The sequence below is a fragment of the Micromys minutus genome, assembly GCF_963924665.1.
Source record: "Micromys minutus genome assembly, chromosome: 13".
In the NCBI taxonomy this organism is placed as follows: domain Eukaryota; kingdom Metazoa; phylum Chordata; class Mammalia; order Rodentia; family Muridae; genus Micromys; species Micromys minutus.
In genome coordinates this window covers 3149040-3176068 of record NC_137982.1, presented here as the reverse complement: position 1 = coordinate 3176068, position 27029 = coordinate 3149040, and the positions used below count along the sequence as shown (strand labels likewise).

Below are 27029 nucleotides of genomic sequence, written 5' to 3'. Positions count from 1 at the left end.
GAAGCACTTAAGGAAATATTTAGCATCCTTAGTTATCAGGAAGATGCAAATCAAAATGACCCTGAGATTCTACCTCACACCAATCAGAATGGCTAACATAAAAAATGCAGGTGACAGCAGGTGCTGGCAAGGATGTGGAGAAAGGAACACTCTTCCATTGCTAGTGGAATTGAAAGCTGGTAAAACCACTTTAGAAGTCAGTCTGGCAGTTGCTCAGAAAATTGGAAATAGTTCTACCTGAAGACCCAGCTATATCACTACTGGACATATACCCAAAAGATGCTCCAACTTATAACAAGGACACATGCTTCACTATGTTTATAGCAGCCTTATTTATAATAGCCAGAAGGTGGAAACAACCCAGATGTCCTTTAATAGAAGAATGGATACAGAAAATGTGGTACATTTACACAGTGGAGTACTTCTCAGCTATTAAAAGCAATGGCTTCATGAAATTTACAGGCAAACAGATGGAACTAGATAACACCATCCTGAATGAGGTAACTAAGTCACAAGAGAAAACACATGGTATGTCCTTATTGATAAGTGGATATTAGGCAAAAACCTCAGAATACCAGTGGTACAACTCACAAACCATATGAATCTCAAGAAGAAGGGAGGATGGATTTTTCAGTTCTACTTAGAAAGGGGAACAAAGCAATCATGGGAGGTAGAGGGAGGGACCTAAGAGGGAGAGGAAGAGGGTACGGGATGGAAAGGGGGGACAGGATAAGGCGTGGGAGGATATGAGGGAGAAGTCCAGAGGGTCAGGAAATTGAACAGAGATGTGTAGCAGTGGGAAACTGGGGTAGTAACTGGAAAGTCTCAGATGCCAGAAAAGCAAGAGGCCTTCAGGACCAAATGGGGATGCCATTAGCCAAAACACCCAGCCAAACGAAGAGAGCGGCAGTCCGGAGGTGAGGCAGAACTCTTAAGGTGGAGCATTATGGCTGGCACGAAAAATCTGGTAGAAAGATTGGAGAGGGCAGTGAGCAGCCTGGAGGCAGTGTCATACTTCTGACATGCACTGTGACTACAGAGACAGTCCTTCAAAAGGAGCAGCTTCATATGTACAAGCATTTGACTTGCTGCTTGCCAACCCTGTGGCCGAGTACTTGAAGATGAAGGGGAGATGTGCACAAACCCGCAGAGATGGTCCACACAGGCCTGAAGTTGGAGAGAGCTCTCCTGGTCACAACTTCTCAGTGCCAGCAGCCAGCCAATAATAAACTTTCCGATTTGTTGGCAACCTATCTCGGAGCAGATCCAAGAAGTTATAACCTTCTGGGAGAAGAACCGAGGCAGCAAGTTTTTCAGTCATTTATCAGCTGTCAGTGAAAGCATCCAGGCCCTGGGCTGGGTGGCTCTGGCTGTGAAAGCTGCCCCTCTGTGAAAGAGATGAATGATGTGGCCATGTTTTACACAAACCGAGTCCTCAAGGAGTAGAGATGTGGAGAAAAAGCATGTGGACTGGGTCCGAGCTTACATGGACAGAACTACAGGCTTACATCAAGGCGTTCCATACCACTGGTCTGGCCTGGAGGAAGACGGGGCCTGTGGCAAAAGAACTGAGTGGATTGCCATCTGGACCCTCTGTGGGATCAGGCTCCCCTCCCCCACCAGGCTCGCCTCCTCCCCCAGTCCCTACCAGTTCTGGGTCTGATGACTCTGCTTCTCGCTCAGCACTGTTTGCACAGATTAATCAGGGGGAAAGCATCACACATGCCCTGAAACATGTATCTGATGACATGAAGACTCACAAGAACCCTGCCCTGAAAGCTCAGAGTGGTCCAGTTTGGTCCAGTTAGGCCCCAAACTATTCTCTGCACCTAAACCCCAAACTAACCCCTCACCCCGAACCAGCCACAAAGAAGGAACCAGTTCTGCTGGAGCTGGAAGGCAAGAAATGGAGAGTGGAAAACCAGGAGAATGTTCCCAACCTGGTGATTGATGACACTGAGCTGAAGCAGGTGGCTTACATCTACAAGTGTGTCAACACGACATTGCAAATCAAGGGCAAAATTAACTCCATTACAGTAGATAACTGTAAGAAGCTTGGCCTGGTGATTGATGACGTGATGGGCATTTTGGAGATAATCAATAGTAGGGATGTCAAAGTTCAGGGGATGGGAAAAGCGCCAACCATTTCCATTAACAAAACAGATGGCTGCCACGTTTACCTGAGCAAGAACTCCCTGGACTGTGAGATAGTCAGTGCCGAGTTTTCTGAGATGAACGTTCTCATTCCTACAGAGGGCGGTGATTTTAGCCAGTTCCCAGTCCCCAGCAAGACCCCGTGGAACGAACAGAAGTTGGTCACCATGGTGACGGAGATCACTGGCTAAGGAATGCATGGGTCCTGTGCCCTCTCCTTCACAGCATGGGATACATCTGCATAGAGACGGTTCTTTTCTAGATTTCCTCTACCTTTCTGCTCTCACACTGCCTCTCAGCTCTGAGAAGCCCAGCTACCTGCCTTCACTGAACGTACCTCAGGCTGAGACGGGCGGGACTCACCGGAAGGTGCAGCTTCCTTGTGGCGCAGCCGCACCGCAGTCTGAGCTTATGCCCAGCTTTGGGGGTCATTCCACTAACACACGGTCCTGGAGGGTTCAAGTCATCCTGGAAACAAACGTCAGAATGCGCACTAATCTAACGGTGAGCACGGAGGTAGCAGGAGCCAGTGATGCCATTAGGCTCTGACCAGCCTAGTTTCCCATTGTTGACAAGTGAGACCAGGGTTGCATCCGACCAAAAGCTAAGGATTGCCATTCAGCATTCCAAGCAGACTTGTTTCCTGAAAGCATCCTTCCTTCTGCATTCCATCCTGGGTCAGCATCCACCACAACATAGCAGGCATTCCCCATGCAGCTGCAGAACAGTAACAGTACCCTTTCCCCCTGGGATGACTGCCTTGATTCCCATGGGGGAACAACTTAGAATAAAAAGGGAAAAAGAAAAACAACACAGCATTCCAACAGTCTGGTGTTCCTCCTCCCTGCCAGATGACAGTCATCACCTCCACTCATCCTCCTGCTGGTCACACGTAGCACCTTAGGGCTTCCGTGCAGGAACCTGGATAGGACTAAGGCCTCCACTGCGGCTGTTTAGGTCTTGATTTACATCAGAATCTTGCACAACATTAGTACTGCAAAATCCCAGTTCTCTCTCTAGGACACACTGACCACAATATGCAAACTTTTTTTTTTTTTTTTTTTTTTTGGGTGGGAAAAGAGGAAGAGAGATTGTCCTGTGACTTCTGACCATTACCTGAGGCCTCTGGAAATAAATCTTTATGTACTTAAAGTTATACAGAAAATAGAATAATGTGAAAACCAAAAGAGAAAAAAAGGGAAGAGAGCACCTACAGAGACCACATCCAGAGCTTAGGCATGGCTCCTGCTTGAGAGATGGGTCCACCCACCCATCTCAAAAATATTAAAACAGAATTGTTCCTGTCTCAAGGAAATGCAGGGACAATGGGTGGAACAGAGACCGAAGGAATGGCTATCCAGAGACTGCCCCACCTAAGGATCCATTCTATCTGCAGACATCAAATCCAGACACTGTTGCTGATACCAAGACGTGCTTGCTGACAGGAGCCTGGTACAGCTGTCCCCTGAGAGGTTCTGCCTGAGACTGACCAATATGGAGTTGGATGCTCACAGTCAACCATCAACTGAGGAGGGGACCCCAGTTGAAGAGTTAGGGGAAGGACTGAAGGAGCTGAGGGAGTTTGCAACTCCATAGGAAGAATAACCATATCAACTAACCAGACTTCCCCAGAGCTCTCACAGACTAAACCACCAACAAAGAGTACACATGGAGGAACCCATGGCTCCAGCTGCCTATGTAGCAGAGGATGGTCTTGTCTGGCATCAGTGGGAGGGGAGGTCTTGGTCCTATGGAGACTCAATGCCCCAAGGTAGGAGAATGCTAGGTGAGGTGGGAGTGGGTGGGTGGGGTATGAGCTCCCTCATAGAAGCTGGGGGATGGGACAGGTGTTTTGAGGAGTGGGAAATTGGGAAGGGGAGAACATTTAAAATGTAAATAAATAAAATTACCAATAAAACCCCCAAAACCTGTACACTACAAAATTGGAAAATGAAATGATTTTTGAAAGATACCACTTACCAAAGTTAAAATGAGACCAGGAAAACCATTTAAACAAACCTATAATTCCCAATGAAATAGAAGCTGCTATTAAAATCTCCCTTCTAAGAAAGACTGAGAGGCATCCCCTTCCTGGCCTTCCTTCTCTTTGAGCTTAATAAGTTCTGTGAATGGTTTCTTGGGTATTCTGAGCTTTTTGGGCTACTATCCACTTATAAGTGATACATACATGTATGTCCTTTCATTCTCCAGAATCTTTCCCATACCACAGTCTTTACTTGGCCTCATCTCCAACCCAATACACCCACCAAAGATGCTTGGTAATCTGGCTCATCAAAGAGGCCGTGATTGTATTTGGAAACCATAACTGTCTAGCAGTGATGTCACTGTAACTGTGGAAGGAAGTTCTCTGATTGGTATTGTCTTCTGTGTGCTACTCTCATGTTGGAAGGTAGAACCCCTCACCTCTGTTCCTCTTCCAGTCACAGCTGCCCCTCAGAACTGTATGTGTACACAGCACTGCATTTCCTGCACTTCTCCCTGGACCACACTACACCGAGACTCACCCTCCCTCTCATTCTGGACCCTTATTACCCACTAGACAGTACTTTGATCTCTCCACAGCTCTACCTGAATCCAAGAAAAGCACTGAACAGCCATTCTGTATCTTGAGCGAGTCTGTACACATTGCAGAGAAAGGTTAGCAAGAACCCCACAAATCTGTGAGCACAACACCCTACTATGCAGGACCACAGAACATACGGAAAGGTCAAAGGCTTCATAGAACCGTGTAAGAAAGCAGTACCTGACAATGGTAATAACAATAGACATAATAGACATGCTAAAGTGGAAGGACAAGAGAGAAGGGGAGAGAGAGAGAGGGAGGGAAGGAGGGAGGGAGGGAGGGAGGGAGGGAGAAGAAGAAGAAGAAGAAGAAGAAGAAGAAGAAGAAGAAGAAGAAGAAGAAGAAGAAGAAGAAGAAGAAGAAGAAGAAGAAGAAGAAGAAAGAGGAGGAGGAGGAGGAGGAGACGAGAAGGAGGAGGAGAGAGAGGGAGAGAGAGAATTAGTCTCCTTGGGGTGTGTTACCAATTGTGTTATTCATTACAGAGCGAACAGCTCCATAATCATAGACACTAAAGCAACAGCAAAGAGACTCAGTAGATGTATTATGTGTTCATCTACACATTCACATGTATGGAACAGTAATGGTCACGGGAGGGTGGGAGGTAGGAAAGGGAAGGGGGAACTGATTTAATATTTTATTTACATTTCAATCACTGCACCCCTTCCAGTTCACCCCCTCACAGAGTCTCTCCTCTCCCCCCATTTCCTCTGACAAGGTGGGGCCCCCTTGGGTATCTCTCCCTATGCCAGTGTATCAAATCTGCCAGATTAGGTGCATCCTCTCCCACTGAAGCCAGACAATGCCATAGAGACTGAGCTGCTTGTCTGCTACATATGTGCTGGGGCCTTGTCCCAGCCTGTGTGCTCTTTGGTTGGTGGCTCAGTTCCTGAGAGTATGTTATGTGAATATTTTTGTTTTAATCCCAGATGTGGGATATGGGGCTGCATTAGATTGTCCACAACCACTAACTATGATTGTCTCCTGCTTTGTGAAGGGCAGGATTTTTGCCAGCTGCAGATAGCTTATGTTTGGAATTCCGAGGCCCTGGAATATGTACTAACGGCAATGCCCCAAGAGGGGCCAGGGGACCTCTGAAGAAGGACATTGCTTCTCCTCCCTGCTGCTGCTGTTTCCTGGTGCTGCAGTTTGTCGCATAGTCACAAAGAGACACAAAGATAAAATTGGATATCCTGACAATGAAGACTGGACTTGCCCCAAGGAACTCAGTGCCCCTAGCCAGCAGGAAGTAGTCTAAAGAGATCTACACCTTCTTTCCTTTATAACCTTCTTTCTCTCCTACCTAGTGTTGGGGGTTGGAAGGAATCAGGGTGGAGTAAGTTTGGGAGGGTGGGTTAAAGCAGACCAAAAATAGTACCTGTAGAAATCACTCTCAGCTACATAGACACGCCACTACACATGTGTACAGTAGCAGAACAAATTTTGTGGTGTGGCACAGAACCGAAGAGAATTGATGTGGCATAGAATAAAAGAGAAATGAGAATGTAGGCTCCCAAAGTACTCTGGTCATGAGGCCTGACTCCCATCCTCTCCTGGGGCTGGAAAGAGGAGAAGCAGCTGCACTATGAAAAAGAATATTGGGATTTAGGTGCATGTAGGGCTGAGATTGGTAGAGATCAGCTGTGAGTGTGTGGAGAGTCAGGGAGGTTGGTCGTATTCTCAGGAGCATGGGAAGCAGGAGGAAAAAATGGAGACACAGGCTAGGGTACTGAAGGGGACACCATAGCTCAGGGTTATGGCTGAAGAATACACTTCTGTGTCCATAACTGCTGGTTGGAGATGATCTTGTGGGTGAGGTCTTAAAACGGAAGAGGAAAAGCTGAGACATTTCTTGGTGGGAATTCAGGCAGGCATACAGAGAGTAAGAACACAGAAGTCCTTGTTATCTTCCTGGCTCTGGGTTCTCAGAGGTTACCACCTACACTGATAACATTATTTCTCCTGACAGGGCTCCATGTGAATGAATGAAAGCACAGGCATGTGACTATATACAGAAATTACCACCACCTATTCACGAGGTCCAAAGAAAACAGTGCAGCCAGCCAATAGCACGGGTTTGGGCTCCATGCAGATGGGGTGTTACTCAGTGTAGTGTATCCGTGCTGCAGGGAATCCAGGACCACAGAGGCACCATGGCGACCACACAAATTCTGCTGCTGACTGTGGTTTTGATCTTGCCCTCTGTGGAGAATGTTTCCTTTAGGAATCCTCGGTACAGTGCCACTCTTGACCTGGTGAGAATGCTGGCAGACTGTGTGATCTGGGTGTTCATGGGTGTTGTGTGAGGGGTGTTGTGTGAGGGGCTCAGGGATGTTGCTGAGAGCTCCAGGTGGAATCAGTGAGATGTCCTCCATTACGCATTACTGTCTGTCCTCCAGCATGTTTTTTGTTTTTTTTTTTTTTTTTTTTTTTGTTTTGTTTTGTTTTTTTGATATCTGACATTGGAGGCAACAGGAAGCCAAGGGATAGTTTGTGGGAGCATGTGCCTCATCAGTCTGCCTCAAAGAATCTCCTTTCTCACCATGTGGTCTTCTAAAGGAATTCCAATTCCACAAAAATGACTCTGCTCAAAAGTTCTATTTTGCAATGAAAGACTCATGCAGGATGAGGTGCAGAAAGCAGGACTGCTCTTTTCAGATGGATGAGCATTGTTGGACGTGGGGGAGGGGTGCCTGGAGGGACAGACTTTCCAAGATGTTTTAGTGTTTAAATTGGTGATGTGACTTGAGAAAATAAGAGATTCTAGAGAAGGCCAGTCTTTCTTCCAAACCGTGGCAGTGATGAATGAAGATACTTATTGTGGCTGTCTGATCTTTCATGGCCTCCTCCTAGAATCTCAGCCAATCTGGATGCAAACATACCCCATGGTTAAAGCTGGTATCCAGGTACCCTGCCTCCTTCTAATGACAATTTCAATTCATTCTGGCCCAGCGGCCTCTCATGATACTAATTTTTTTCCCCTCTCAGTCTTACAATAAAGAGCGTTGGCAGCTCCTTATCATGCTCTTAGCCTTGTCCTCTTGGTGATTTTTCTCAGGTGTTTATGTGTGACTTTTGCAGGATAGGGGAGATATTCTTTAGCCAGAATAATCCTGGCCAAGGGTTGATGTCTCCCACCCAAGATCCCTGTCTTAGCATGTCTGGATCTGTCTGATCATGACAGAGAGGGTCTAGCCATTATCATGAACATATCACATCCCTCTAGATGGGACAGGGACCCTACCCTAGTGTCTTTCTTTATCTCCTCCCATTTCATATTCTACCTGAAATTTCATTGTTTGGCTTACCCTTTCTTTGCTTTCTCTCTCAAAGTGGTTTTCTTCTTTAGCTTCTAGGAAAATGGTATATAACTCGCTGGGCAGGAAACCTGCCTATTCCTTCCATAAAGAAGTTTACCCCACTGCCTCCCTTCGTTTTTGTCAAAAACGTTCTTGGCAAGTTGGAATTCAGAATGAACATCTCGTGAGTACCCACCATCAGGCAACCCTTTCTGCTTTTGGCTCTACAGATACCCTTCCCTCACCACAAACATGCTCCTGACCTCAGCTAGGCCTCCATGTCAGCATGGAGTCCTCTTGTATTGTCTGGGCATGATATTGTATGCATCAGCTGTGTTCTGTAAGCACAGGAGAAATGTTCTCGGGGCACTGGCTGCAAAGAGACCCTTTGAGTCTCTTACCTCTCAGCTCTCTGGTACATTCTAGAGGGTCCCCCCAACCTTCTACCTCCCAAGGTTGCCTGTTTCCATTCTTTCTGTCAGTCCTCAGGGCTTCAGTCCTTTTTCCCCACCCAATACCAGATTATGTTTCTCTCTTCTCTCCGCCTCATCCCCTTTCGCTTCCAGGTCCTTCCCCTGTGATTGTTTTCTTCTCCCTCCCAAGTGGGACTGATGTATCCTCACTTGAGCCCAAGAGCTGGTGTTAGGGAGAGAGCCATGATTTTGTTCTTTGCTTCAGAAAACCCATTGGTTGTGTTCAGTTCAAGATATATATGGATGAAGATAAGTATGATTCTAGTACCTTCTATATCTGTAAGTATTCAGGTTTCAGATTCTTTATTTTCTGTGACCTTCAAGAAGAGATTTGAAGAACACATGGCTCATTTTCTTCCTCAGGGCCAATGTACAAGGTTGTCTTTGGATTCCTTGGTGGAGCAGACTTTGCTATTGCTTTCCATGTAGGGGAGAAATCCAACACAGAAATGGAAACGGTGACAATGCTTATGGGTGAGTATCACCCTACCTAAAATCTGGGCTTGAATTCTTTAAGCAGTGTGTATAAAGTGGGCCATTATCTCCTGTCTAATTTTTAGTCCCCACCTGGGGGTCTTTTCTGAGATGCCTGGGGTCTTTGAGAGAATGTTTTATAAGCTCTTAGTACATATTTATCCACAGCCCTGTCCACTCCTGAGTCATAAGGCTCATATCCACTTCACACCCACTAAGCTTTTTGTCTCCTTTCCCTCCTCAGTCAGCTTTTCTCTCAGTCTTGTTCTAGGAAGGGATTTGGTTGGAATAATTTCTCACTGGGAACATGGGAAAATATTTGGAGACAATGAGATGTTGTCATGTCAGCAGGGTCTGTTCTGATATCCAGATGTTGGATGTTACAGAGTCCTGCTCAACACCTGTTGTATGAAATCTGACCCCATCCCTTTACCAGACAGGTCTGGGTTACTGAAGTTCACAGCTATCATAATAACAAAAAGTGAGTGAGAGACAAGTAGATATATGAAGGTTCTAAGGACAGTTTTGGCCAGTGTTAAGTAGAGAAAAATGTAGTAGTGCTCTCTTTTCTTCCTTCCAACCATTTAGAACTTACAAAGCCTGAACAAGACTTGGGATGACTCTGTGGTTAAGAGTTCTTGCTCTGTATGAGTGAAGACCTGAATTAATCTGAATTACTGTCACAAGAGTTCTACATAAATATCTGGGCATAGCTGAGTGTTCCTGTAACTCTTGTGGAAGAAACAGTGGCTCCTCAGAGCTGACTGTCCAGACAACATAGCCACAATGATAAACTTCCAGTTCAATGAGAGATTGTGTCTTAAAGCAATGTGGAGAGTTCTGGAAGAAGATGATTAGCATCCTGCTCTGGTTATAATGGTTATAAACAGACACACTGAACTTAAGTGCATGTGAGCGCGTGCGCGCGCACACACACACACACACACACACACACACACACATTCAGGGTGGAAAGCAAAAACAGAACTTCCATTTCCCGAGAGGCAATTTTCAGTTACATCCTGGGAAAGATAGGGTCTAATCAAATGTTCCATGTTCTCACATGGAAGTTTTGAACACTGAGGTACACAAGGAAAGTACCTGGGTCGAAAGTTATCAGTGCTCGGTGGAGGTGAGACCTCCACTTGTCACCATCATCAAGCACTGAGAGTCACAATGCTAGCTGCATAATTTCAGCCTCTGGAATTCTTCTTCTTCTTCCTCTTCTTCTTCCTCTTCCTCCTCTTCCTCCTTCTTTTTCTCCTTATTCTTCTTCTTATTCTCTAGTACCTCTGCTCACATGATTCCTTTGAACTGTATATTGTACTGTGCTGCCTCTCTCTCTCTAGGTCAACCTGAAGACACATCAGCATCCATCTAGTAGTATCCCCACTCATAAGATCACAACAATAACCTAGGATGTCTCTCAGTCTAGACATGAAGACTCTAGACAGAAACATCTACTGCTGTCCACTGGCCCAGTTCTCAGATATTGACCAAGGACTCCAGGGGTTATGGTGTTAGCCAGAAGTTTTAGGCGTTTCTAGATTACTTTCCTAATTCAATATACTTGTGTCCTAGAGACACCCTCATAGATAGTCTTGTTTCATTTCGTAGTTTTGAGAAGGGGATGAGTCACTGAGGGCAATGTTGGAAGACAAGGCCTAGGTGGCAGGTGCTTGTAGCATAATTATGATAGAGCTGGGCCCGTCACTTTTGGACTTCTCTTTGTCTCACTTCAAGCTACTGTCAGATTCAACACTTCCATTTAGGATGTAACATAGAAAATTGGTTCAGGGTGCCTATGGACAAAGTTGTTCTTTGTATGAACTTGTTTGGGGGTGTGTATGATTTTCTGCACATGATTTCTACCATCTGGGGATGAATATGTGAAAATATTTTTTCTGAGCAGCCTTTGTTGAGTGTATTGGGTACTGCCAGCCTCATGGGAGACACATGTGCTCAGGTGATTCTTGTCATAAACAAGAGGTAAACAATTTCCTTTTTCACTTTTTCTACATGGCCTGTCTCCTGGTCAGGAATATTCAGCCAGAGATATTCTTCCTATGGTTTGAAATATCATGTCCCAGACAAATCCCTAAATGATTTGGGAGTAAAGCATCTATAGTAAGATGATTTTTTTAACCCCCCCCTTTGTTTCATATCCTTGTGGCCTGCAGGTCGAAACATGGCCCCAAGGCCAACAGTGCTATTAGATTTTGAAGATTTTGTTGAAAGCATATTACTGAACAAAACAGACATCATCAACCCTGGATGTGATGGTAATGAGATAGAAATCTTGCTTCTTTCAATTTTTTTTATTCATGAGTCTTCTGTAAGACAATGACACTACATACACCTGTCCCAGACCATGTCTCATTTTTTTTTTTTTTTTTTTTTTATAATTAGATTCCTGTGAGTTGTCCAGACAAACCTAGTGCATGGACGAAGTACCACCAGAGTTCTGTGACCACTTCACTCATTCGCTGATTCTGTAGATAGGATGCTAGCTGCCAAGAGAAGACAAGCCTTGCAAAGTCTCAGCTTTCAGTAAATATTCCCTGTTTTGTGTTTAACATCTAACCAAATGGCGCCTGATTTTGTGATACTTGGGTGTGATGTGATCAGGTGCCCAGGCCTGACCTTGATCATCAGCACTCATACATAGATAACGTACCATGGCACAAATGGTCACAGAGCTAAGCTTTGGCAGCCAGGGCATCTTGAGGGAGGGATAGGATAGGAACATGTAGGATGGCTAGTGAAGGAAGAGGAGGGTGAACAAAGTCAGGCAAGAAGATGTGGGTTTGCAAGCATGTTTCAGTGCAAGAACCCGGAGTCACTCTATGTCCTTCATGTTCTGGTACCCACTGTTGAATGGATGCCCTGGTGTGAATGCCATGAAAGAGGGTGCGGTGTGCTCTGTGAATGTGAAAGGCTGGGCTTACAAGCAAGGTCTTTACTATCTCTATCAATTGGGCAACAGAGGCAGAGACACAGGAACTCCAAAAATGTAGAAAGCAAACACAGGCATGCTTCACCCAAGCCCAGATAAAAGAAAGGCAAAATGTACCCTGTATCTCCACTGAACTTCCATCAAGTCATGTTCTTTTGGACACCACCAGCCTTTTCTTGGGGACAGTTATCTTCTTACAAATTGCAGACCTGTCGTCTTTTTGCTGTCTCCCCAAATCTGTGGAAGCAGGAGGATTTAGTGTAATGACTCAGGTCAGCCTCAGGTTGGCCTCTGCATAAGGTTCCTGAAGGCCAGGCGATTGTAGTAATTATTTAAATCCTGGCCTGGGTCTTCTACCTTTGGTTATTGAATTCCCAGATTAAAAAAAAAATACAGGCAATCTTTATAGAATCTACTTTCCTATCAATAACCATGAGTGATTACTTACTGTTTACTATGTTTCATCTGGGATGCTCTTAACTCCATTGGCAAACCTTCAGGTCCACCTTCCTATGGTTCACCTAACCCATGGTCACTTCTCTCTCTTCCTTCTTTGGTCTCTTCCCCTCATTGTCTTCCTCTGATCCAAGCCCATTAAATCTAAGCCTCACCTATGTCTCTTATGCTCAGATATTGGCTGTCGACATCTTTATTCACTAGTCAGAAATAACTTGGGGGCAAGGTCACTTAGATAGAGTCTTTTATGTGGTCTCTTATCTCCAGGGCAACCAGTCTTAGGGAGCCCAAATTAGCCCTAGAATACAAGCAGCATTAGGCCAACTCACTACACCAGGCTACCACGACCATGCAACATATGCAGCTAAAATCTTTCTATCTGTTCCCTGGGTCTTATCTATGTATGCCAGTCATTGATGCAGTGTGTGCCATCCACGCACAGTGGATGTGAACCCTGAAGAAGGAATGGATGGAAGAACCTCAGAGGACACAGCCAGAGCTTAGTTTGAACATATTTAAGGAGCAGGATGTAAGAGTAATCCTTTTCATGGGTGACACCAATAGGGTACATGTTATACCATCAAGCTTTCCTGTATAGAGCTTCTGGGACAGGGTGGAGGCTGGGTAATCCTGAGCCTCTGAGAGGCCCTGCTGTGTGAATAGACAAACATCTTCTCACCTCTGAATGTCAAATACAACAGAACAGTGTAAAGCATTGAAAACCAACTCAGTGAACCAAAGAGCAATGTGATTATGTAATGATCAAGGGTGAGTGGCTGATTACAGAAACATAGGCAACCTGTAAGCCGTCATGCCACTGAAAGGCCTCTCCCCAGCATGGTGACAACTTCCTCACAGTGATGTAGTTAGAGCTGCTCCTCAGTTAACTTGTAACATATTCCAAAATGAGACAATGTGTATTTGGTATGCTTTCCTGCATCTCACAGGGAAATCCAGCAGGGACTGACTGGAATCTCACCTGAGTGTGTAAGGACCTACCCCAGGGTTATATGAGAGAGCGTTTATAACCCAATTTAGATTTTACAGATACTGAAGAAGATGGTTGTGGGTGTAAATGTTTGTGGGACTGAGTTCTACAACAGGCCAGGCTAGGAATTTGCACAATCTTCTACATTGCATAGATTGTTCGGAATCATTGCTGTGGACCCCGGATGTAAGGGAACCATCCATAACTGTAATCCTCTGGTCCACCTGGTGACTCCACCCACAAGAATCTCAAACTCCTCTGTACCTTTCCTCTGGGGTGAGACTCGTGATGGTTGACTGTCAAAGACCAGCTTTGACACTAGGGTTGAACTAAAGTGGAAAACTTTGGCTCTCCTTTACTCTTCTGGAGCCAGAGCTGTTGGCTTGTGACAATTAGCTCTTTTATTATACTGGGGCAAGTGCTGGTGGCTTCCAGCAATTGACTCCTTCTGGTAGTATCAGGGGACTGGCAAAAGAAACTTAGTAACTTGGGCTGGTCCTTCTCTGTGACTAGCAAGAAATGCTAAATTCTTTTAACTCTTTGGGGACTGGTGAGAAAGAAAAGAGAGAAAACCATGCGTTACTTACACTGGATGAAGCATAAAAAGGCTCAAAAAAAGCTTTATTTTTGTTTTTAAATTTTTATAGCTTTCAGACAAAAGTTCTCTATGTAAGGAAAAATTACCTCCCAGATAAAATGCTACACACGAGGGAGTTACAGCAGGATGTTGATAATAAGTGAAAAGCAGTTGTTTCTACCTGTGTCTCATTCTATAAGCTCATTATAAGTTCAAAGCAATGGTATTTTTATATTCAAATATAACTCAAGGCCTTGCTTTATCATGGTGCACACTTGTAGCCTCATCTTTGAATCTGACCTAGAATAAATGTTTTTCCTTGACCATAAATCTGTTTGAAGTCTATTTCTTTTTCTAGTGTAATTTACATGCTTGTGGTGCAAGAAAACTGGTTGTACTCCTTTTCCTGCGGCCTTTACTCACTATTCTGTGAAGAGGGGCACATGCTATTCTTGACTCTACCTTTATCATATCTCTCCAGGAAAACAACTGAAACCATCTTCAGCTTTCCCACATTTTCAGCTGCTTTTCCTTCTCCCCCACAAAATGATTCTGTTTTCCTAAATTATTTGAACCAAGTCATAAATTCTATAAGATCATTAATTAATTGAAACACAATTATTACATGAAAGTACATCTTTATATTGATTCTGCAGGAAGTCTGCTCAACGGAGTGGGACAAAACACAGGAAACAGTAGGTCATGCCACATACCTGAGGTATACAGCAATGGCAGGCACATCAGCAGCAAGAAGCAATCCTGAGACACAGTCCCTGGGGTCTGTGCCTATTCAGAGCACATGCATCACAGCTATGCAAAATTGTGGGCCATCTCCAGGAAGTTCACGTTCTTGCCACAGCCTTTCCCTCATTGCTGTCACTACTTAGTTGGAACATGGGTGTGAAGAATTACTGATGTCTACAATTTCTTTACACATTTAACTCTGTGTGACGCCTGGCTGGCATTGTTCCATCAGCAGAGCATCATGGGGTTTAGACAGTGGGCAGGGTGGGCTCCACTCAGATTACCTCCTGATGGAGGAGACTCAGGTAGATAATTAGTCACTTCATGGTATTTGCCCTCGCTGAGATAAAAGGAGGGGTTCATACAAACAGACACGATTTCACAGGCAAGGCATTAAGTTCAGGGGCTGTAGCAACTGGCAGGAGTTCTTGCCAAAGCCAGATGCTACCATGGATTCAGATCAAATTCAATCAATGAACATTATATTTATCTTGGAAACAAAGGAAAGTGGGCACTTTCTGTGTGCCTGTCAAAACATGTGCTTAAATGTTTTGGCAGTTTCTCAGAAAACTGGGAAGTGTTCTACCTTAAGACCCAGATGTACCACTCCTGGGCCTATACTCAAAAGATGCTCCAACATTTCACAAAGACTTGTTCAACTACGTTCATAGCAACTTTATTTGTAATAGTCAGAAACTGGAAACAACCTAGATGTCCCTCAACTGAAGGATAAAAAAAGTGGTACATCTACACAATGGAATGCTATCCCTCTATTAAAAACAAAGATATCATGAATGTTGCAGGCAAATGGATAGAATTTGAGAATTTAATCCTGAGTGAGGCAATCAAGTCTCCAAAGGACATTCATGATATGTACTCACTTGTAAGTGGATATTACCCATAAAATACAGGCACCATGTTATAGGCACAGACCCAAAGAAGCTAAATAAGAATGCTTGAATCTCACTTAGAAGGGGAAATAAATTAGTCACAAGAAGCAGGTGGAGGAAGGAACTGGGAGGGAGGGAGAATGGGCAGGGGAATAGGAGGTGGTCCAGGATCCGGTGTGGAGAAGGACAGGAAAGATGGCTACATGGCCATGGTAATGAATGGGGGTGAGGTGACGGTGGACATCTCCAGGATGAAACAGAGACTCCACTAAGAGGGGTGCTCAAGAATGAATGGGGGTGACCTTAGCTGTGACTCTCAACCTTGGGGATATGGACCCTGAAGAGTTAACTTCCTGTACCCAGACACAAATCCCAGTGGAACAAAACAGACACCAACTCACCCACAAAACTTTCAACCCCAAATTTATCCTGTCTACAAGTAATGCAGGCACAGGAGATGGAGCAGAGGCTGAGGGAATGGCCAACCAATAACAGGCCCAACTTGAAACCCAACTCATGGGCAAGCACCAATCCAGGACACTATGTGATCTGAACACCAGGTTTTCTCAGCAGCTCTCAGCCCTATCTGTTTAAAGCTTGGTTGTCCTACTTCATGCCTACCTTAAACTTCTGTAGCCATTGGGCAGGACTTCCTTCCACTGCCATTTGTATATAATCTTACATAGATATGGCTCCATAAAGTCATTTGATTGTATACTAGGCCAAAGGGAGTGGCACTATTCATGTGGCTTTGTTGGAGTACGTGTGGCCTTTTTGTTGGAGGAAGTATGCCACAGTGGGGCAGGCTTTGAGGTCTCCTTTGTTGATAAAATACATTTTTTAATAAGAGTTGTCTTTGGAACAGGTGCCAGGAAGACCTCCATTCTCCAGCTGTCTTTCCTGCACCTCTATCAGACTCCTAAACCACACAGCTAAGTTTCCTTTACCCCACTCATCTTCCTTGGTCTCTGATTCCTCTGGGTCAATTCAAGCTGCCCTGAACAGACTGCAATCCAGGGGGACCTCCATCTTCCTGCTTCCTTCCCCCTCTCCATCAGACCTGAGACTCCTGAACTATACAAGTTAGCTTCCTTTCTCCCACCCATTTATGCTGCTCTGCCTGAGCCCCATTGTCCTTCTGGTATGCACCTTCACCTGAATCCATGGCAGATCAGTATGCCTGCCTCCCCTACAACCTACCTTTCTCACAAGAAGCCTGCTATAACTAGGAGCACAGGTGAGACTCCTACCCCAATATTCCCACTATCTGGGACCTCCCCCCAAAGATTTCAGTAAATGTGGGATTCATTCCTCTCTGTGTAAGCCCCATTTTCCTTCTTGACTGTGCCTCCACCCAAACCCATGGCAGATCAATGTACCTGTCCCCTTCCCCAAAGCTAGCCTGTCTCCAGGCTGTCTGCTCTCATAAGGGACACAGGGACACAGAAGATTTGCTCTAACCAGAAACAGTAATGCTTGCCTCCCAGGAGGCCTGCTGTAACCCAGCTCTACCTGCCTCCAAGGAGATCTGCTCTTGTCTGAGACACCCAGGCCAGATAACAACTGGAGGCAAGTTTAAGAACATAAGCAACCAAAGTCAATGTAACTAGACACCATCAGAACCAAATTCTCTTAACACAGCAAGCCCTGGCTTGCTGAAGAGTAAGCCTACATACATGAAGAGCAAAATTCTGACCTAAAATCCCATCTCATAAAGATGATAGAGGTCTTTAAGGAGGATATAATAACTCCCTTAAAGAAACACAGAAAAACATAGGCAAATAGGTAGAAGCCCTTAAAGAGGAAACAAATAAATCTCTTAAAGAAATACAGAAAATACAGTTAAACAGGTGAAGGAATTGAACAAAATGATTCAAGATGTAAAAAATAAAAATAGAAACAACAAAGAAATCACAAATGGAGGCAACCATGGAGATGGAAAAACCTAGGAAAGAAATCAGGAGCTACAGATGCAAGCATTACCTACAGAATACAAGAGATGAAAGAGAAAACTCTCAAGCAAAGAAGATACTAAAAATGACATTAACATGTCTGTCAAAGAAAAAGAAAGTATAAAATGTCGATAACTGAAAACACCCAGGAAATTTAGGACGCAATGAAAAGACAAAACCTACAAATAATAGGAATAGCAGAGGGTGAAGAATTCCAGTTCAAACACCCAGAAAACATCTTTAACAAAGTTATAAAAGAAAACTTTTTTAAACTAAAGAAAAAGATAGTGAAATGGCTTGTATATGCTTGGCTCAGGGAGTAGTACTGTTGTTAAGTGTGGCCTTGTTGGATGGAGTAGGTGTCTGACTGTGGGAATGGGCCAAAACCCTCATCCTGGAAGTCAGTCTTTCACTAGCAGCTTTCACAAGAACTCTCAGCTCTGCCTGCATCATGCCTGCCTGGACATGCCATTCCCCACCTTACTGACAGACTGAACCACTCAACCTGAAAGACAGCCCAAATAAATATTATCTTTTATAAGACTTGACTTGGTCATGGTATCTATTCACAGCTGTAAAACCCTAACTAAGACAGAAGTTGATACCAGGTACTGGGGTATTGCTGTGATAGGCCTGGCCATGCTTTTGTTTAGAAGAATGTTGATTTGGGGACTTTGGATTTGGAAAGTCTTGGAAGGCTTTAAATGGTGCTTAATGGACTAGCCTAGTAGAAACATGGAAGACTTTTTTACCAAAAGTGATTTGAATTGTGAGGACCTGGCCCAAGAGGTTTCAGTGGAGAATTACAGTATGTGACCTACTGACAGTTTTGTGACATTTTGGTAAAGAATGTGACTACATTTTTCCCTTGTCTAAAGAGTCTGCTTGAGCCTAAGGTGAAGCGACTCAGATTAATTGCATTGACAAAGGAAAACTCACAGAAGCCCAGCAGAAGCTTTGTTCTCTGGTTAAGTCTCATGAAAAGCATTTTGAGTAAGTATAGCAAACTTGAAAAGTAAAAATAAAATAAAATATATGGTTCAAATATTAAAGGGACACCAGAAAGTAAAATGAAACCGAATTCTATATGCTATGAGATAACAAATTAAGAGGTTTTGGGGTGAAATCCTACCCAGCTAGGTTTAGGTACAGGCATAATAGTACACACCTTTAATTCCAGGAGACAAGCATGCAGATCTCTGAGCTCAAGGTAAAACTACCAAACACAGGACAGCCAAACTTAGGCAGTGAATGAGTTGGAAAACAGAAAACTAGTGATAATATAATAAAATAAGGCAGCCATGTTCCAGTTCCTGTAAGCAGCAGAACTTGGCAACTTTGGCCATGTGACTCTAGAGGGAAAAATAGCAGAGGCTGGTAAGACAATTGATGATGGTCAGCTGGGGCCAAGAATTTAGCTGTGATTAAGAAGAGACTAGAATCGCTGAGGTAAAATCTTCTGGGAAGTGTTCTCTCAGAGGACAAAGAAGCTGTGGTCCAGAGAGATCGCCAAGGTTGTACCTCATGCTGCAGCTGTACTTGGCAATGTGTAAAAGTCACCCAGGTGGTACTGGTTTTGAAAGCATGAAGGCGTTACAAAGAGCAACTGAGGCTTGGTACTGTGAGAGGCCATGGAAAGACATTGGTAAAGGTGCAGCTGCAGTTGCAGTTGATGGCTCAGGATAGAAGGGATCATGCAAAGTATTTGAGGTTTGGCACTAGGAAGAGAGCCTATGAAAGGCTATTTATGAAGCCTAGGTGCAGCAGAAGACCCCAGGGTATTGAAGATGCCAGTACCATGGGATGATTACCAAGAACAGCAGCGGCAATGGAATGGATCAACCTGAGCTTTGAGTGCTCCAGAGGGCAGAGCTGAAGAAGTGACACCAGTCCTTTGCAGGAGCCCAGAAGATCATGTGTGGATCCCAGATATTGAAATTGGAAGCTGTAACAGTGAAGTTGGCTTGGGGACCCCAAGATTTTTGAAATGCCAGAGCTGTGGGCTATCTGCTGAGGATACCTACTAACAGGGAGTAGAACCCGCCCAGGAGGATGAAGTTTGTTGCAGTCAACAAAGATGATCTGAAAACTGCTTAGACATCAGCCATGGAGATGCAGAGTTTGAAGTTTGCCCAGCCGGCTTCCTGTCTTGCATTGGGGACTACAGTTAAATGATTGGCTGAATCTCAGAAGAGACTTTGAACTTATAACATTGTTGAGACTGCTGTAGAATATGGGGACTTTTGAAGTTGGACTACATACATTTTGCATTATGCTGTATGGCTCCCATAAACTCCTGTTTTTAAACAAGCTTATGGGGGCAAGGGAGTGGAATGTGATGGTTTGTATATGCTTGGTGCAGGGAGTGGCACTATTAAGAGGTGTGGCCTTGTTCGAGTAGGTATGTCACTGTGGGAGTGGGCTTAAGGTCTTTATCATAGCTACCTGGGAGTCACTCTTTCACTAGCAGCCCTCAGGTAAAGATGCTTTACATCTGCCTGGACAATGCTGTGTCCTCACCTTGATGATAGACTGAACTTCTCAACCTGTATGACAGCCCAATTAAATGCTATCTTTTATAATACTTGCCTTGGTCATGTTGTCTGTTCACAGCAGTAAAAGCCTAACTAAAAACAGATGGCCATAAACGTACAAGAAGCCCACAAAATACAAATAGATTGGACCTAAAAAGAAAATCCTCTTGCCATATAGTAATCAAAAGACTAAATGATGTATAGAAAAATAAAATAATATTAAAAGCTATAAGGGAAAAAGGCCAAGTAACACATAAAGGCAGACCTGTCAGAATTATCTCAGACTTCTCAAGAGAGACACTAAAAGCTAGTAGATCTTGGTCAGATGTCATGCAGACTGTAAGAGACTACTGGTACCTATACCCAACAAACTTCTCAATCAATCATCATAGATGGAGAAATCAAGATATTCTATGACAAAACCATATTTAAGCAATATCTTTCTACTAATCCAGCCTTACAGAGAATACTAGAAGGAAAAATCCAACACAAGGAGCTAACTGCACCCAAGAGAACACAAAAAATTCATCATTATACAACAACCACAAAAGAAGAGAATCACACATGCATATACCACCTTCAACAACAAGTATAACATGAACTAAAAATCACTGGTGTTTAATATCTTTCAACATCAACAGACTTAAATCCCCAATAAAAGACACAGGCTAACAGACTGAATACACAAACAGGATTCATCATTTTGTTGCATACAAGAAACACACTTTAGAAACAAAGACAAATACTACCTCAGAATACAGGGATAGAATTACCCCCCCCCACACACACACACAAGCAAACTGTCCCAAGAAACAAGCTGTTGTCACCATTCTAACATCCAATAAAATAAATTTTCAACAAAAAGTAATCCAAAGAAATTGGGACAGATGGATACTTCATACTCAATAAAGGAAAAATCCAACAAGATAAAGTCTCAATTCTAAACATTTATACCCCACATGTAAGAGAACCCATATTCATGAACAATACAAAACAAACAAACAAACAAAAAAACCCAATCACCCAACCAAACACAAAACCCCAAAACTTTACTAAAGCCGAAAATGTACATTAAAGCGCACACCTGAATAATATTGTGGAACTTCAACACTCCACTCTCACCACTGGATAGGTCACTGAAACAGACACTAAACAGAGACACAGTAAAACTACTAGAAGTTCTGAATCGAATGGACTTAAGAGATATATACAGAGCATTTACCCCAAAACATAAGAATATGCCTTCTTCTCAGAACCTCTAAGTGCTAAAACCTTCTCCAAAATTGGTCTTATAATTGGACACAAACAAGCTTCAATAGTTGCAAGAAGATTTAAATAATCCCATGTATTCTTTCAGATCACCATGGACTAAGGTTGCACTTCAATAACAACAAAAACAAGAGAAAGTCTACATACTCATGGAAACTGAACAACTCTCTACTCAATGATAACTTGGTCAGGGAAGAAATAAAGAAATGGAAGACTTTTTATAATTCAATGAAAATGAAGGCACAGTATACCCAAACTTATCAAACACAATGAAAGTAGTGTTAAGAGAAAAATTCATAGCACAAATTTCTAGGCAGATACCACATACCAGAGTTAAATCAATATCAAGTAAACTATCTTGTGATAAATAGTAGAAAAATGAAACAACCCCCACTATTGCTGGCATTGTAGGTCTACATAGCATCTATCGGGTGTTTTTATCTCAAGCAGCAAAACATCTCTACCCAACTCGCTAAGTTCCCCATTTCCATCCTAGTCTGCTGCCAGCTACACTCTGGTCTCAGCAGTGGCAGCCCTCTTGTGGCTCCCTGCTGTGGACTTTGCTTATATTCCCAGCAATCCAGTAAAATCAGAAATCTAGAGGCTTTTAATTCATCTATCGGATTTATATCAGTAGATTCTCACCCCACAAAATGTCCACACAATAAACTCAGAGTCAATTGATAATGATATAAACTGCTCACCTAGACAAGACAAATTGTCCTGTAATAATCCACCCTTATAAGCTATTTATAGCCACCAGTGGCTACTTAAAGCCACACAAGGGTGGATCATCCTCTTCCTCCTCCATCTTGTCTTCCTTCCCTATCTCTCAGATCTTTCCAAAACTCTCTCTCCACCTTACTTTTTCACATAGGCCTTGCCTTCTCTTGTGCCTGCCCTCACCTGCATATCAGTCACACTATCTAAACAGTTCCATAACCCCCAAGGAAATAGACTCAGCCACTAAAATTTTCCCCCAACCAAAAAAAAAAAAAAAAAAAAAAAAAAAAAAAAAAAAAAAAAAAAAAAAGCCCAGATGGTTTTAGTGCAGAATTCTACCAGACCTACAAAGAAAAGCTAATACCAATACTCATTAAACTATTTCACAAAATAGAAACAGAATGTATGTAATTCATTCTATGAAGTCACAGCCACTCTGATACCTAAACCACACAAAGACCCAACAAAAAAAGAGAGCTTCAGACCAATTTTGCTTATGAATATTGATGCAAAAATACTCAATAAAATTCTAGCACACCAAATAAAAGAACACATCAAAACCATCATTCACCATGATCAAGTAGGCTTCATCCCAGGGTTGTAGGGATGATTCAATGTATAAAAATCCATTAATGTAATACACTGTATGAAAAAACCTCAAGGAAAAATGTCTCATGATCATCTCATTAGATGCTGAAAAAGCCTTCAGCACAAACAGCACCCCTTCATGTTTAAAGTCTTAGAGAGATCAGGAATTCATGCCATATATCTAAAAATAATAAAAGGAATATGCAGAAAACTAACATCCAACATCCAATTAAATGGAGAGAAACTTGATACTTTCCACTAAAATCAGATACAAGACAAGGCTGCCTACTCTCTCACTATCTATTGAATATAGTACTTGAAGTTCTAACTAGAGCAGTTAGACAACAAAAGGAGATCAAGGGGATACAGACTGGAATGGAAGAAGTCAAGGTACCACTATTTGTAGATGATATAATATGCAGAAGTTTCCCCAACAATTCTACCAGAGAACTTCTACAGATGATGAGCCATTTCAGCAAAGTGGCCAGATACAAAATCAACTCAAATAAATCAGTAGCCTTCCTTTATTCAAATGATAGATGTGCCGAGAAAGAAACTAGGGACCTAATGCCATTCAAGGCCAAAACTGGAGCAGAGTTTGAAGGAAAGGCCATCCAGTGACCGGCCCAAATTGGGATTTTATTATTGGATTTTATTATGTTGGCCATCTCATTAGAGGGCACCAAACCTTGATCATATTACTAATGCTATTTTGTGCTTGTAGGCAGGAGCCTATCATGACTGTCCTCTAAGAGGCTCTACCAGTAGCTGACAGAGACAGATGCAGACACTTACAGCCAACCATTGGACTGAGGGAACACATCGTCTGTGGTTGACAACCATTACCTGGCAATGCACAAAGAGCAGGGGTGAATCCATTGACTATGTTCAGCATTTATACCACATCACAATGGCCTAGCCTTCAGGAAGCTAATCCACAGAATCAATCCTAGCTATCATATGAAACCTGCCCTTGGAGAGATTAGAAGTCAAAGACATGATAAATCTGTCTATAAGTGTCTGGGATCAAAGGAGACAAGCTGTCCTTGAGTCTCTATTGTGTCTTGTGTGAATGCTTCCAATAGAGATGCAAACACACTTTTACACACTCAAGGTAGGCCATAGTGAGAGACCAGTGTAGAATTTCATCAAAGTCAAAATTGGTAAAGCAGTGAGTATTGTGTTTGTTTTCTTTGCTTATGGGGGAATGCTTGACCCTAAACTAACTGTATTCCTGAAACATCTCACCACAGTTGATGGGCATGATAGAATTTCTCCTTAAGATAACCGTTTATGCTCTATTTATTCTAAGGCATGTCCTGAGATGAGGAGACCAGGTGTAGCCTGGGGAAGAATTACAGCATCTGGAAGTGGATGGAAATTCAGGTGAAGGTCTGAAGATGTCACTTTCCTCTGTAAAGATCCCAGACAGATCTGATCTTGAGTATTTCTTCAATAGCCACTGGCAATGGCAGTTGGTATTATACTCTAGGGACAGTGTTCTACAAAAGGACACTCCAGGATCTCCGAACAGTCTTCTGCTGTTCAGGAAGCTGTTGATAAGCCCATTTCTATGGAAATCCAGATCTATGACATTGACATGAACAGAACTACCCCGGTGCTGCCAGCCTCTTGGAGGCTGATCTGCTTGGACGTTGTACCTCCATATTCAAACACCCTTGCACCCTATATCTGGGGTGAGACTACTGATGTTTGGTTTCTTTTAGGTATTTGAACGATGACTGAAAACCTTGATTGGTTTACTGAATATCCCTATGTGGTGGTGTAAAAGTCAACCTTGTGAAAAAAAAAAAAAAAAAAAAAAAACAAAACAAAACGTGGGGTAGAGAGAAAGAAAGCACCCCAGGCATCTATAACTCCTAGAACAGTCCTGATCTGCCATATATGGCGTTAGCTCTAAGATGGCTCCTGGCATAACAGTGAGACAGCAAAACCAACTGAGGCCAGGGTAGTGTCTTCTTTCCTCATCTTCGTGGAAGTCTTCACAGGTGACAATGCTTCCCCAATTCCTCTTGAGTCACCTTATCAGGATGGACTTTGTATTAAAACACAGTGACAGTGTGGCAAGATAGAACTGTCCAAGGATTTAGGGGCCTGGGATTGGTTCATACACTGTATATAAGCCTACAGGCTGGGCAATAAACTAAGTTCTTCACCCTGAGAATGGTCTCCTGAGTTAGATTTCCCAGGATTTGTCACATGAAACCATTATGTCTCACTCCCTGCCCCATCCTTGGTCCTGTTCCCATGTCTCTACGCATTAGACTACATTTTGAGGGCACCCTTGCCCTTCTCTACTGAGAAAACATAAACACTGACATGGTGGATCACACTCAAAACATCCCCTAACAGAGGGGAGCAGGCTTTGTACTTAGAAAAGTTCTATCTGAGCCTGGATGCAGGAACAACATTCATGTATAGTGAGATTTCCATGAGAATTAGCCGATAAATCAAGAGGCCGAGTTCTCTGCTTTGGACACTCACTAGAGGTCTTTCCTGAATCAGGCTTTATTATAAGAATGAAAGCTCTTTGGGGTTCAGCCCCACAGGGACCTCAGGGAAATGTGAGACTCCTCATGTATTGCAGTCCCATTGCAGTTTGGGCGGCTGGATCACAAGATGTCTGGGACAGAGTAGAAGTGAGCTGGATCTAAGGGCTAATGGATATATAGCTTGTTCATCAGGCTCTGTGTGTGTTGACTAAATGGTGGTGCTCCAGATCACAGTGTCTCTTATTCTTGTATGATCAGAGCTGTGTGTCTGGCCTCAGAGTGTAAGAGTAGCATCATATCTGTGGTTGAGTTGGCCTCAATAACTGCTCATAAACACAGAGGAATGACTGGCCTCCTTCAGTCATGCCCCCAAAACTGGGTCAACATTTTATGTTTACATAATTATATTCCATCAACTTCACCATTCATACCTGAACAACAGAACTTCTCTAGTAGCAGACACTATTGACTAATGCAGTGTGATTTACACACATGTAATGTGATCAATAAAGATTTCTGTGGGAATTGTAAAAAAACAAAAACAGTAAACAAGGATGATTGTTGTTATGAGGTGCATTTCTAGTGGTAGACTCCAAACATCTGCTCTAACAGCCTGTCCACAGGGCACCAAGATCCATGCAGGGGTTAAAGTATGACCACACAAGTTGAACAGGTCCTCAGTTCTCTTTGCCCCTTCTAAGTGCAGACATTTACGTCTAAGCACCCAGGCAGGCAGCCTGGCTGTGGAGAGCGGTTTTGGCACCTCTGAACAGTTGATGGCGGAGTAATATTAATATTATCCCAGGACATTTTGGGGCTAACCAAGGCAGGAATCTGGCTTCTGTGCTACGCCTTGTAAGGGCTATAAGGAAGCACATCTACATCTGTAGCTCTAGGAAGGCTCTAAGAATAAGGCTATAAGGAAGTACATCTACCTCTGAAGTTTGGGGTAGGACCTTTTAGAATGTGGCGTAAGGAAGTACATTTGTATTTGTAGCTCCAGGCAGCATCCTTAAAAATGCAGCTCAGGGCAGGGTAGATTTCGGAGTGCAGGCACAGCAGTATCCATTTTTATCTCTGAGCATTTCCCCTGAGCCCCAGTAAGATCTTTAATTGTTAACTCGTTTGATCCGTGTCTCAGAACTGTTGTTACCATTTTTGCATGTAATTAAAACGGTTTAAAAATGGACAAATAAAGCCATACTTTGCTTCGGCCATGGGGCTTCGCCCTCTAGTCCGGCCGAAGTCATATTGCAGCTTTAACTAACTTGTCTTTTTCTTTCAATCCTCACTCCGGTTCCGGGTGGAACTCTTGAGAGTCCAAGCTGGTCTCGGACACCTGGCTGAGGAGATTCCAAGAGCTCTTTGAAATTCGAATTGAAGCCTGCAGGACATGGAGAATAGTGCCAAGGACCACTGGCAGCTGCTTGTGTGTTTGTAGAGGTGACAGAGCCATGTGACATCTGAAAGGGAGAAAGCAGCACTGACAGGGGTTTAGTCCAGAGAAAGCACCCATCTCTCTTGAGAAAATCCTGAAATCTTGAGGAAGGGAGAGAAAGAATATTGCAGTGGAATCTAGATAAGAATACTCAGAAGGTTGCTGCCCTTGGAATCTTCTCTGAGTCTTGTTATCTTTTAATCTACTGTGTTTTTGTTTTAATTTCTGTAGAAGACACTGAGGTGTGTCTTACCGATGGCAACGTCCTCCTCTTCTCTCCATGTCACTCATGGTAAAAGTGGAAGTGTCACAGCTGCTCTACTTGTTGCTCTCCTCTTACTATATCCTGGTCTTTGGCAATCTTCCTCTCCCTCCTCTGCCATCAGCTCCACCCTCTCTGTCCTCCAGTCTGTTCCTGGC

The 27029-nt window shown here is 43.4% G+C and overlaps 1 protein-coding gene and 1 pseudogene across 2 annotated transcripts; both read left to right on the top strand.

The window, feature by feature from the left end:
* The first annotated feature begins 946 nt into the window (after window positions 1–946).
* On the top strand, window positions 947–2345 carry LOC308428620 (adenylyl cyclase-associated protein 1-like; annotated as a pseudogene). The gene has a single exon. The product of its transcript is annotated as an adenylyl cyclase-associated protein 1-like (transcript).
* Window positions 2346–2352: 7 nt separating this feature from the next.
* LOC308428798 (uncharacterized protein) lies at window positions 2353–14721 on the top strand (the record flags this gene model as incomplete). The annotated part of the gene is made up of 7 exons (XM_080927373.1): window positions 2353–2658; window positions 6865–6990; window positions 8085–8218; window positions 8713–8786; window positions 8871–8981; window positions 11162–11263; window positions 14615–14721. The coding sequence occupies 7 exons, from the start codon at window positions 2353–2355 to the stop codon at window positions 14719–14721; spliced, it is 960 nt and encodes a 319-aa protein (XP_080783499.1).
* Window positions 14722–27029: the final 12308 nt, after the last annotated feature.